This window comes from Diadema setosum, chromosome 18 (genome assembly GCF_964275005.1).
Source record: "Diadema setosum chromosome 18, eeDiaSeto1, whole genome shotgun sequence".
NCBI classification, from domain to species: Eukaryota; Metazoa; Echinodermata; class Echinoidea; order Diadematoida; family Diadematidae; genus Diadema; species Diadema setosum.
The window spans coordinates 8,030,428-8,044,631 of record NC_092702.1 but is presented as its reverse complement, the minus strand read 5'-3'; the positions used below and the strand labels follow the sequence as shown (position 1 = coordinate 8,044,631).

The 14,204-nt window shown below is 38.6% G+C and overlaps 1 protein-coding gene across 1 annotated transcript in view; it reads right to left on the bottom strand.

Moving 5' to 3' along the window:
- LOC140241964 (prominin-1-A-like) overlaps positions 1-13,788 on the bottom strand; it is a 104,319-nt gene extending 90,531 nt beyond the window's left edge. Inside the window, exons 1-3 of the mRNA XM_072321710.1 lie at positions 13,518-13,788; positions 3,919-4,004; positions 3,063-3,268 (exon numbers count right to left, since the gene is read on the bottom strand). Coding sequence (XP_072177811.1) covers positions 3,063-3,268; positions 3,919-4,004; positions 13,518-13,788 — 563 coding nt within the window. The remainder of the gene's footprint in view (positions 1-3,062; positions 3,269-3,918; positions 4,005-13,517) is intronic.
- Positions 13,789-14,204: the final 416 nt, after the last annotated feature.

The following is a 14,204-nucleotide window of genomic DNA, read 5'->3' as shown; positions in this document are numbered from 1 at the left end:
CCAACTCTCTCACTTTTGACGGGAATCTCCCACCGAAAGCCCATTTTTGCAAAATTTCCTGTTCTCCCGCTTGAGATTTAATTTCTCCCGCCCTGGCTCTGTGTCTCCCGTTGGAAAGGATTTCTTACCTATTGCCATCGTATGTTGAAAAATAAGCCTTAGATAGAACGAGAGAGCATCTAGAACCCTAGAACTTCCAGGGCCCTTAAGCGGGCCCTGGAGACCCCGGCCGCAAGGAGTCTCCCGTTTGCTAGGGGTTTCAGGCGGGAGAATCTCCAGATCAGAAGGTGCTTGGGGTTGGAGTCTCTGTCATTGGTAGAATCCACAAAATGTGGACTTCAGGACTTAAGGAATATCTCCCCACCCACCCACACACACACACACACACACACAAATCAGCTATTTCAAACTGTGGAGTGACAGACTGCAACATTACTCGTATATCCCCCTCGATGTCATCTATACTTTCACCACTGATCACATGATCTGAATCTAGGCTACACTTACAAGGATCTGTGCAACTAGTCACGAAGACTTTATTTACGCCTGATCCCTATCCCTGTCATCTGGGAAAGATGTACAGTAGCTAAATTGAGAGACTTGACTTTGCACACGATGATTACCACAATCACAATCTTTAAAAGTCTGTGACAATTGACTCTGCAAACAAACAAAGAAAAAAACAAACAAACTTTGTTCCTCAAAAAGGGAGTGGGGTGGGAGCATGTCAATTAATCCATCAATTTAACCCCCCCCCCCACCAGACTTTATAATAGTCATACGTGACTTCTCACCAAAAACAAAGAACCTATCATTGAGCTATACGAATGCACTTTGTCCCTAAGCCAGTAAAGTTATATTGTAGCACTGAAAAGTACTATCGCAATTTCATGCTTAAAGAGATGTATTCGATGAGAACTATTGCAAAAAAGAATACCATGTAAAAACAATGTAAATAAATAAATAAAAAAATCAGTACCCTGTACATTCTGCAAAACACTTCAACAATATCACTGTGGCTTCAAACACACACACACAAAAATAAACAAACAAATGTGGATGACGTGAGAAGGATCACACAGCAGAGTTGTGACACGTTACCAGTTCTGACATAATATTTGCATAATCACTAAACTGTTTGAAGAGATGTGAAGTTTTGTTTATCCTTTCCATTCTCATGCACAATTTTCTGGGTATAAAAACACTTGAAATTTCTCAAATATTGGAGCTGAAGTTTTTTTCTTCTGCCTTTCTTATCATCTTGCCATTGCTTGGCCAAGCATACTGCCATTAATTGATAATACGAGCCAACTACAGACAGCCATCATTACGGGAACCGTGGTCTTAAAAACAAAAACTAAAATCTGATGAGAGAAAGATTGTGCAAAAGAAAGCAACTTACTATTCATAGAGGTTCAAGATTTACATTTCTAGCACAGTCTGCTTTTACTGCAAACACTGATTACTCACAACAAGAAATGGTGACGAAATAAGTATAACCAAGCAACTATATTCTTCTCCTTCTTTCTGCATGAATATCTGCATAGGCATGCAATGAATGTGGAAAAAATATACTGAAAGCGTTTGCAAGTGTTGGCAGAACTACAATGTATAAAAAAAGGTCCATGTAGGTCTGTTTCTTTTTATTCCTCCTTTAGAATTGTCAAATAATTGTTTTTTTTTTAACCCATGGCTTCAATATAAGTGAACTTTTAAACAAAGTGAATTTCACCAAACTTTGGTAGAGCACAAACTAAATGACTTGAATAAAAAATGACAATTTTCTTGCAGTCCATTCTCTATTAATGTTCATCATGTTTGAGAATTATTTTCCTGCTTTATCAAGTCTAATGGATCAGCCACAAACTAAAGTTGGCAGTTAAGAAAATTCATGTAAGGTCAATTTATTCAATTAATGTCAAGCGATGCCAGACAAAATACTCATCAACAACTCCACCCCCAATGTTATAAACGCTCTATTTAGTGCATCACGTAACCTTCTTGTCCGACTCACTGATTATTTGGCGTTATGCATATACTGATGGACAATTTTGAACTGTCTGTACGGCACTGGAACCCGACAAACATCGCGCCTGGTTTCTTGATACATTTCCCTGTTGCCACGGCAACCAAAGCACCCATCAACATCAATGAGCAACGTCTGGAGTGGCTCGCCTAATCCGCCGACAATTGTGAAACACGTCAGATCGCGAGTAAACAAGAATGTACTGTAGAGGGGGGATTCCTCATGTAGCTCAAGACATGACCTCTCACTTCATTCATTCTCCCACAAAAGTTTTTTTTTCTTCTTCTTTTTAGATTAGTTGCCAGGTAGCGATATTCTTCTTATCTGATATCTGCATCTTACATTTCTTTCCTGTTTATGTTTTTCAGAAGGGCACCGTTTCACCTCATCCTTCTCAATACAGGGCCTTTTGGGCTATCATTTCCTCCCACACACAAGTTGTCTGTATTCTACATTTCTTCACAGATAATCAGGGTTATCCGATCAGCTCTGATATTCTTTATTTGAAGTTTACAATCTCTGATGTCTCTATGGTGGCATTGACGTACATCTATATTTTAAGAATTCCATGATCTCTCCTAGTAGTGTGTAAACTTCATTTTTTGATGCCACAATGTATCATCTCTTTGGAGTGAAGAACATGACCCCATATTTTGCTCAATCTTAGGACGTTTAGGACGAGTTTCTGAAACTCCAAAAAAAGTGCGATCGTAGAGTTGATAAATGCTACTTGAAGTCGTTTTGAAATGCATTTATAGCTCAGACCTGCCCACCATCAACTGCCAACCACACATCTCCACTCCTTAGGAGCTGCGCAATGGAGCTGCGCATTTACAAGGCCTCCCAATCAACTCACAACAGCGTTGATAAATGCAACAGCCTGAGAAACGCAATCTGAAAGCCGTTAGCAAACGCGTTTGGATTGTGGGTATTGAAACATCTTTTACACATGGGGAAAGCCGATAAACGGAGCCAAAGTCATTATGGTATTGTGAGATACTGGTCCCGTGAGGGGTTGAAGGCGGGACGAACTCACCAGATGATGCCAGTGATAGAGAGGAAGAAGAGACTAAGGGTGACCCGCTTGCACCCCATGCTCTTCGTATCCCGCTGCACCCGCTTCCCGCCGCAGTTGTCGCAGCAACGGCAGCAGCAGAAGAAGAGGGCGGTGAAGGGCATGACGAGGATGAAGAGCAGCCCGATGCAGAGGCAGACGATGATACCAACAAACTCACCCATGATCTGGTGAACAGGCAAAGCAGGGAGGGTTAACAAGGGGAACCATTTTCAATAATCCAAGACTTCATATTACATACAGATGTACATACGTGTATATAATAATTTCACAAATCATCATACTTTTCTTTTTCTTTAGAAGAAAACTTATTCACCAAGAGGTAATGCAAACATTCATTGTAAGTTTGGCTTTGATCATGGAAGCAATTTTAATAAATATTTGCTACTTTTCGCAAATCTTTCCTCTATTTTTTTTTTTTTTTTGCTTCTAAATTTGCTTACTAGGAAACACAAGAATTCTGCTTTAAAATGATTTATCATTTTTATTATCCAATCACATCCAAAATTCTAAATTTCTCAACAGAAACTACAAAAGATAAACACTGACATTTAGATTATTCCTCGGCTAGTGCTTGTCGGCTATACCAAAAAAAAAACACTTTTAAAAAGTATCGTCCGTGTTTCATCTATTCTATTCTAATTTGTTGCCCTATGTTTCGTAGTTAAAGATTATTGCCTTTATATGTACATTTTGTACACAAAGCAATATAGAGCAGTTTTACATTATATACCCCTTATCCTAATCTGCTCAACATCATCATCAAGCAGATCATCAAAAGACTTAAACAGATTTGATACAAAATGAATCAAATTACCTCTACTGTCTCCGTTCTCCAGTTATCCTGATAATACTGACCCGGGTCGCCATTCAGCGTAAGGTTTAGTGTCTTTGTGATGTAACCTGCAGACAGGAGCAATGTAAAAAAGACTGAAAGTAGAAATTTGTCCAAACTTTGCAGACATGCATTACATCATGATCAATGATTCAAATCTTTTTATCAAAAATATTACCATTTCACATTGAAATACCGGTAAGAGGGTCGCAACATAAACGCACACACACAGGAAATACTTAACGTGGAAACAATCAAACAGAGGATTTAAAACTCCATGGCAACCACTGAGAAGGAATTGTCAGATTAACCTACGTTACAGACTAAAGACTCAGAGCAAAAACACTAAGAAAACTCTATAATAATCATTTCAAATTATCAAAGTTACTGCTGACTGTTTTGTCGTTATTATTGTTTTTGTTTCTGATCAAGGTTTTCATGCGCACTTTCACATACCCTATAAATGGAAAATAGAAAAACCACCTTGTAAAAAAATCAATAACAAAAGATTGAATGGTCATAAAAATACTACTCATACTGTACTTTCATGCTCAAGAAAATGAAACAAAAAACCCAAACCCTAAAATGAGTCGAGATGACCCAAACTGGCATCTTCAGGCCTACTGGAGTTTTACACATTTTCTGATGCAGGGTCGCATACAATGTATATGGGGTTTGTTTCAAACACCATTTCAAATTTCTGTACTCACTAATAAACCTCCTTACTATTACTAAAGCAAGTCATTATCATCACCAAAGGCACTTTGTAGGTGAAATACAGTGTACACAGATTTTAAAAAAAAAGAAAAAAAAATCTGCTGAGTGCATGTGGTCCTTATTTAACATGATTGTTCATTTGCAGCACTCCCAACTTCCATCTACCATTACATAGCTCTTTAGAAATCATCTTTTGATTTATTATTTGTGTTAGATCATCTCCTCTCATTCCTTCAATCTGTCAAGTCTGATTTCGAGGGTGCTTCCTCCGTTCCCGATCGGACCCGTTTCTAGACTGCTGCAGCGCCGTTCTGCGGGGCACATTTGTCACTGCATCCTGGTGTAATTCAACATTTTTTTTTTCTTCTTAAATTCTGATATTGACAGTCTGTCTATTATTTGTCAATCAGTACGGTCACACTGACTCACAGTCAGGACGTAGTGTTTTGCTCTGGATATTGCGAAAATCTTGACCGAAAGAGAATCTACGAACTCGAAACTTGATGACTGAGGCGGGTCGAAGAATAGGGATACATGTAGCCATGATGTGGCACTACTTTGCGATCGTGCACGATCTCGTATTGACGGGGAATGCATCCATAACCATGAATGATGTGTGGGCTCAAAGTCACTCAAACTGGCATTATATATGATATACAGCACAGAGCAGGATTTTTTTTTTTTCTCCCAATGTGCACAATCCTACACCAGTTTTTTGCTTTCCTACCATTTTCTTTTCTAATATTAATATGTATTTTCCAACTGTGTTTTTGGTAAACCTTGAAAATATTTTCTTCCAACACACTCTGTTATTGGATACCCTATGCAAGGTTCAATGTGTGTTTGCGGGATTCCTTGATTTTAGCAAAGACCAACTCTGTGGCTAGTAGCATGATAATGGACCAAAGGACTGATTTAGTTTGGTGAGCAAAAAGTCCATTAATGCTGGTAGTAAATAATAAACAAAAATTGCATGATCCCCCACTCTCTCTTTCTCTCAAACTATTCTTTAAATCTAAATCAAAAGTTTGCATCTAAATACAATCATGAAAAAAACAAGACTTTGCACGGTCAAATCAGAACAAATTTGTTACGCTTCTTTGAAAGAACCTTTGAAAAGACCTTAGAATTAGGCGATTATTCACCTTATGGGAGATCGAATTGAGCAAGGTTGACTGTACAGTGCATGGATGGGAACACACAGTGCACACTTTGCCACGCTGGTATTCCAGATAGGTTAAAAATTAACACTTGCTGGCATCCCTTCCTGATGACTGTATCTAAGATGACATTTTCCTTGGGAATCTTCCAAGTTTGGATGTGCATGGACAAAGGTCAAGGGTCACAAACCACCATTTGATTTATATATGACTGTACGTAAGCATTAGTTGTTGATTTATGTGTACCTTGCTTCCTACAATTGTACTTCTGATTCAAGTGGGCATAAAATACCATTTTGACAAATGCGGCTATTTTCATGCTGGTTTATCAATTATCTACACATGGCACATTGTATAGAGAATGGGCTTTTGCTATATTAAGAGTTACCAATGAATACTTAATCATGTATTTGATCTTTTAATACAACATGATAAAAAGAAATAACTACACAGTAATAATTATTGAACATGAATGCCTATTACAGATCCCTAACTTTAAGAACAGAGGCAGTACCTACATCAGAATACAATATACAATTACATACAGTGTAAGATTTACAATGACAAGCAATTTACCTAATGGCATGTTCGTGTAGTTTCATATCTTTATAAGCAGTGGATTCATTTCATTAAAGATGACTACGTACTTGTTCACAAATGTTTAAGTTGAAATGAGTCTTATTGCCTGTATGCAGGATTGATGTGCCTTTGGACTTTTTTTCACATACATGGACTATATAATCTGCCTCTGAACCACAACAGAACATGGATCTCCACCTATGGAAGGAATAAGTGTTTTCACACTGGTTCTACTGCTCCTGGTTTTATACCAATTTCCACACAACTATACATTTGTGAAATTCTGCCAGGGAAATACTGCAATTTCTGCACAGCAGCATGCCTTTCAGCATGGCAGGATATCTTTAAAATCTTATTTGAATAGACATCTCCTTCTAGGGTCTGTTTTCTCTTCCACAGGCAATCAATCACAACACTAAAGCATACAGTATATTCCTTCACATACATAATTTATGTAAATACACACAGCCATGCCAACATTATCCTCATTTTCATGACTTTTTTTCTCTTCTTTGTCGGAAATGTCTGGACAAGCGTGGGACACACCTGAAATACATTTATAAAAACTTGTACATGACTATATACATGTATAATACAGAGAGAGAAAGAGATGAAGAGAGGGGGAGAGGTACAATTGTATAGAGGAAGAGATGGAGAGAGATATGGAAGAAGGAAAGAGAAGAGAGATGGATAGATAGTAGGAAGAGAGAGAGAATGATAGTGTCAAGAGGAGAGAGAAACTAAAATATAGAGAAAAGGAAAAAAAAGAAAAGACGACAGAAGGAAATCAATAGTGACAGAGAGAGAGAGAGAGGGAGAGAGAAGATAGTGGGAAAGAAAGATAGGAAGAGAATGAAGAAGAGATGAAAATAGAGAGGAGAGAGAAAGGAAGGGAGGGAGAAGAGAGAGAGAAGAAGAGAGAGAGAGAGGGGGTGGGGGACAAAAAAAAAAAGACAAGACAATCATTGCACTTGCAGGTCATCACAAGGGTGTGCCCTCTATGGCTGCATCACATACCATTAGTTGTCATGGCAACACAGGGTACTCCACCCTTTTCTATACAATGGCATGAAGCCCTCATTATACAGAAGTCATATCGAAAGGAAGATGCCTGGCAGTGTAGCACACGAGTGTACAGTACACGTGCAATTTGCATGGATGCCTTGCAGCAGGTTTTGAAATTACACATTACATGCATGTTTATATAATGTGTATATCCTCTACAATGTACTTCTCATTTCATAGAATGTACATGTGCAGGCAAGTTCGGAGGTGGATTCTACAGGATCTGAGTATTTATACCTTTATGATTTCTTTGCGACTGATTTCCTTTGACACGAAAAATTACTACACATGTAAGATTATTACTAGTGAAATGTATTTACAAAATCATACTGTAGGATTGCCTATAGATACGAAATAATCTCCCTCCCCCCCCCCCCCAAAAAAAAAAAAAAAAGTCTACACAGTATGATACAATCATACTTTAATTCTGGCTTTTACGAACTACAGTGTAATAGCAACAGAGCATCATATATTTTGAGTATCAAGAAGTTCCCTAGATTCTGCAAAATCTCATTCATCACAATTACATTGTAAGCAATTGGGTTGAATAATCATATTAATTACATACATTCTTTGTCTATAACACATCATACCAAAATGACACATAATGTAAATACATACAATGTACAAGAGAGCTACAGAACCCCTCATTTTTATTCAGATTTTTTTTTTTTTTTTCAGGATGACTATATCACCAAACATGATTTTCCATATCGACATGATTTAGTCATACATTTGTCACTGTTTACAAAGATCCAGAATTGTGTTTCAGGAAAATTACTATATTACAACACAAGGCAGTAGAAAACTTGCTAGACTTTCAGTTGTAATTGCACGTCATTATTTAATACTACCTGAAAGAAAAAGTACATCTCTCTCTCCTTTACTCTGATATACTTTGCGAGTATCATAATTCACGAATTAAACAAATTTGTGAGTGGTTGAGTTTGCAAGCAAGAACCACAAAGATACAGTAAGAAATATATACGTACATGTATACATCAACATGTATACTTTATTATCCCTTTTCAAAAGAAAAGTTAGTGATTTCCAACTTGGCGATGACATACAGCACATTTATGATATGGGAGGTGATATTTCCATAAGTCATTCTTTTTCACAAATATCGACGCCCTTACAAAAATATAAATACCAGAAATTATATAACGTATAATACAGTATATCTGGTGCCACCAGCCCACATTACAGCCCAGAATTTAATCCCATATCACAATGAGGTTTAACTCCATTATAACCAGTCTCCACATAATCATAATGAGGAGCAGCACTGGAATATATGGTCCAAAGAGTGTTAATCTTAATTTAATTAAAAAAAAAAGATAAAATAAAAAGAATGAAAAATATACAAAATTAGACATTGATAGCTAGATAAGCTTTGCAAAAGATAATGTGGCAGTTTTCTGAACGCCGCTTATAAAATGAGCTAGTGAAGAATCTTCTTGTATGACATATATATGCACAGTTATATCCACTGTAGAGTGGTATAGTCGAGGAGTGAGGAATAAAAATACACAGTATTCACATGGAGCTACTCGGTACAGAACCATACATTGAACCATAGATATTATAAAACACTACTGTTGTAGCACTAACCACTGTTTGGTACAGGATGGCACAATCAATTCACACAAGCTGTCGCACATGACGCACTGAGTACAACAAGCCAACACATCAGGCGTTATGGAATGCCTATGACACAATCCCATTTTGTTTTCATGCATTCATGGACAAAACTTGTCCGTCACTTCTATTGATGACCAGTTTGACTCGTTGATAAAAGGTCAATGGCATGTGTTTGAGGTTGTGGTCTGAAGTGGGTCGACATTAAAACAAGCATTAACTTTGACACTGGCACTAACTGAAACACATTTTCCTTTTTGACCCCATGTTACTTCTCTACCTACCATAATACAAGCAGTTTTTTAGGATTTGAAATAGACAACAGAAATCATGGATTACTGAATACAATCTTCCAAAAACACGTTTTCTTTATTGTAATAATGGCCTTTGAGTTTAAGTATTGTATAATTTCAATTCTTCAAGTTACAGTAAGAAGAGAGAAAGAATTTAATTTTCATTTTTACATTCTGACATAAAAGTTAGACTACACAGGTATCTTTTCAAGATTTGTGAGTACATTGTAAATGTGCATGATCTACACTGTACAGGTGATATTTTCTACTGGGTAGTGATATTGGATGAATTTATAGGGGAAATGCAGGAAAAACACTTTTTATACACCTCATACATTTTAACTGCCACTCACTATCATATGCCTTGTGTATTTTGACCCTTTAATTCCACCACTATGGTTGAAGAAGGCTGTTCCGAGTAAACAGGGGTGTGGCTGGTATGTAGTGGTACTGGTCAGTGTGATGTACCAGGATGTGGGGTTATCTATCTATTGACAAACTATACCTCCTTGGCAAATGGTTCATACAATGTAGGTCACTACAAGAATATCTGAAGAAAATGCATAAAAAGCAATATGAACACACACACACACACACACACACACACATACACATACATTGTACACACACTCACACATATACAGAACTTGGAGAGCAAACAACAACAAAATGAAAGTGGAAACTAAAACTGAAGCTCTGACTTGAAACCACAAAGGTTAAATTCCTTTCGGGAATGTGGCTACAAGCAGATTCAGAGTATAGTGTAGCAGATTTTGACTGCAATATCAATCCTGCTTGTGAAGAACATTATTTGTATCACTTCCAACAACAATCCTTCTATACCAAGAACAGTTCGCCATGATCATTTGAAGCAGCGGGCCTGGGAAAAGGCGGAGACTATTCATGTGATGCAATAATTCAAACATGGATCATTTACATTCCAGCGAAGACATGATCCGTATGATATTGACAATCATTACACAGGTCTCATCAATTAGGCATCATGCAAGGGAGACGGTGACAAAATTACACTGTATGCCTACTACATGTAAACAGCACTGGGATGAATAATTGGCTTTCGACTGATTGCACTGCAGTAGGCCAACTTAACACTTGAATGGGTATCACGCATGACAGACTGCTCCTGTCATCTATATAAATGTTACGCCCACCGTTCTAGCTAAAAGAAATTCTCAGATAAGTTCCTTTGTGATGCATTTCTCTAAAGTTTCTCAAGGATCGATGGCTGTGGGACATAGCAACTGTTCACGTGACCATGCAACACACAGAGAACTTTTTATATCATAATTCTATAAAAATAAAACACAAATTAACTGATTCACAAGTGAACAAAATGTAAACAGAAAAACTAGCCATACATCAGACCATGCTGTGAAACCAAAATCATTTCAGCGATATGGACAATCTGGTACATCATCGCATCCTTTGCAAAGGGCATCAGTTGCATGTACACATGGTATGAAAAGCATTTCTTCAGCAGTCTTACATGTAGACACACGTACAATGTACAACACAATAGTGTAGGAATGTGCAAAATAAATACAGCTAGACTGTATGCCTGACAAGGGGGAGGGTAAGAGGGTATAGTCCCCTTTAAATCGATGCTGACATTTACAGACATTAAGGCAAGACCCAAGACTGAAATTCCTCTTCAGTTCATTTCAAAGTGGAGAGGGGGGGGGGGGGGGTCATGCCATGGCTGCCCTGCTTCCCCCGCCACGTGATTTTCATCACACCAGGCTCACCCTGGTATAAAAACAGGGGGAAGAGAAAGTACCATGGCCGCTCCCTCTTGAAGAGGAGATCTCCGGGAGGTGGAGTAGCCTTACATGTAGCATCACATATCATCACTTTCTGATATACTCTCAAATCTAAAGGGTTCATACCTAGCCATTAAGGTCACTACTTGGTCTTCAAATGCCAAAGTACAAATCAAACATGATTGATTGGAAGTTGAGTGCAGTGACATGCACACTATGATCAATTACAATCCATTACGAAAACCAATGGCTCATAAAACTTTAATCCACTTTACATTTCAAACACCCGACAGCCGCGTCCTCATTAATTTTTCCCATAAATACAATGTACTTCAAATTTTACATGAACATATTGCATTGGCGAACTGCTCATTTTCACCACTCGGAGAAAGTTTGCACAACTGTAATGAAAGGGCAACATTGAAATTTTGACAGTTTGTGCATAACATTCAGACAGAAACACAAAATGTTGTGTGTCATCCTCAAAGAAAGGGGTAGGCCCACTACTTAAAGGGAAGTATTCTCAAATGATCAAGGCAATTTTTTTGAAGGTGCCAAATGAAATCTGAATCAATTTAATACTCACCAACATCCATACAAATTTCCAAAATGTTTTGTTCCAGCCCAATTTCACACTAAATTACATGGACTTTTTTTTTCTACATATATGTATTTCACTCGCTATATATCCAGAACATGTACACAACAATAATGACCACCACATACCAGAGCCCATGGAATTATACTCGTTTTAAGCTGAGAGATCTTAAAACCAATTTTTGTCACATTTGTAAACAACTACTCCTACATATATGTAATTTCACTAGATGTTCAAGATGAATCGCGGACAGCATTCAAATTGTCTCCAAATTGGCTCCAAAAATATTGGAATTGAGTGAAGACACAGACCAGAAAGAAATGCACATCAAAACAAATCTAGGTGAAAAGCTAAAGAGCACCATGCAAACGACTACAACAATATGTATGGTGAAATTTAGCATATTTTGTACACGTGTTTCAAACATGTTCAACCACGACAAAGTATTTTGCATACACTATAGTTAAAGACTAGCAGGGTTGGATACTATCATCAAAGAATTCCCCCCCCCCCCCAGAAAACAGTTTCCTCAGGTCATGACTGCAAAAGAAGGGCTGCTAAACAATCCTTGAGGCTTTTTCACTAGACAAATTCAATCCAAAAAGGTCATCGTCCTTCCCCGTAATTGTCCGTCAAGGGAGGCACGAGGAAATTTGAGGTGAGGGGTCAACGCAGAAACAGGTGACAGCGTTTCTTGGGATGATCGGGGACAGTCACCAAGTGGAAAGACACTGGAGATGAGTCGGTGAGGATATTAAACACAACGCACCCATCAAACACATATCAGATAAATTTCCTCTCTCAAATGAAAAAGTTGTAAATAGCCAAGTCATTATTTCAGATGTCATCATGAGTAGCTGAAAAAGATATACCCCACAAACGAAATTGAGCAAAAGAAACTTTCTTTATCTGTCATGAAAAACAATTTTAGAGCTTGCTGACAGGATGACTTGACAGGAAAAAATACTTGACACATGTTAGCCATTGCGACATCCTGTATGCATTTCACCCACTGAAGTAATCAAACTGATGCCTTCTTGGTTGATGGTTCTTTCAAATGGCCAACCCTCTTTCTAACCAAATTCCGTTGTGATTCTTGCTAGAATGAAATGTGAATTCTTCAATGCGTACATCTCACCCACTCCCCTCCCCCTACCCTCCTCCACCCCCCCCCCCCCCCCCCCATCAACAAAAACCAACATCAAGGAAAGACCCTTAGTGCGACCTCCAACTGCTATGGTATGCCAAGTGCAGCATGATTTATATTTAGGCCAGGCATCTTTGCTTTTAGATGCTGCTTGGTGATGATGGAGGAGGTAGAACAGTTATCCCTCACTCCCCATTGAACTTGACAGGGGGGGGGGGGTGGGGAACACAGCAAACTTGAATGCCTCAATTTCTCCTCGCCTGTATTTTCGGTTTTTCTTAACAACTCCCCCAAGGACTATTTGGAAAGACAATGACACAAGATTTATGTATGTTTTCTATTGACAAGATTATTTTACCAGCCATCTTCTTCCCCTGAAACATGGTTCCTCCTCCAGGGGTCAAAATATTTCTACAAAATATCCACCCCCTTCTTTGTTTTGATCGTAGTTTCAGGAAATTTAAAGGAACGCTTTACCCCATGCTCAACTTGGCACTTTTTGGAAGAGTCAGTAAAACAAACAGTACAGGAAAAATCTCATTAAAAATCTGACAAAAAAAAGCTCTGGAATTCTAGAGTTTAAAGTGGAAGAGTACTTACTTATAGGGAGTCCTCTGGGTTGGACCATGTCCACAAAACTCTGGGCCATGGAGGCCAGAGTTCCTGGTCTACTGCCCCCGCTCATGTTTCTTGACACGTCCGCGGGAATCGGGGGCAGCTCGCCCCAGCAGATGACCGAGGAGTTGTCCGGACACAGCTGCGGCTGCTGGGCGGCCGACCGGCCCGTTGGAGACACTAGCAGGAAGACGGCAATCCATAGGCATAAAATCTGCACTGACCGACAGTGCCTGGTAGTCCGTAACGATGCCATTCTGTGCGGTGAGTTTTGTGTCTTACAAGACAATGTTTCACTGTAGAAGAATACACCTCTCCACTCGTTCTTGCACTCTCTCTAGTAACACTCTGGTGATCCCACTTTTTCCACTTCCTCTGCAACCCCGCTCTACCAGCTGAGGTTAATAAAAAATTCTTGATGAGTTGATGGGGCTTGAGGAGCCCTCCTTTGGGTTCACTTCTCCCTCATCCACAGCTCTCTCAGTACCTGAAAAGAAGAGGAGGAAATAAAAGAGAAGAATCATAAATCATCTCTATTCATGTGTATGAGTACATCTCTCCATCATAACTGAAACTTTTCCTGAATGTGTTCATGATGGGAAAGTTGATGCTACAGCACCCAGCAGATTGTCAAGTACATGGAAGTACATTAGCAAGAGCAAATGTGCTTCA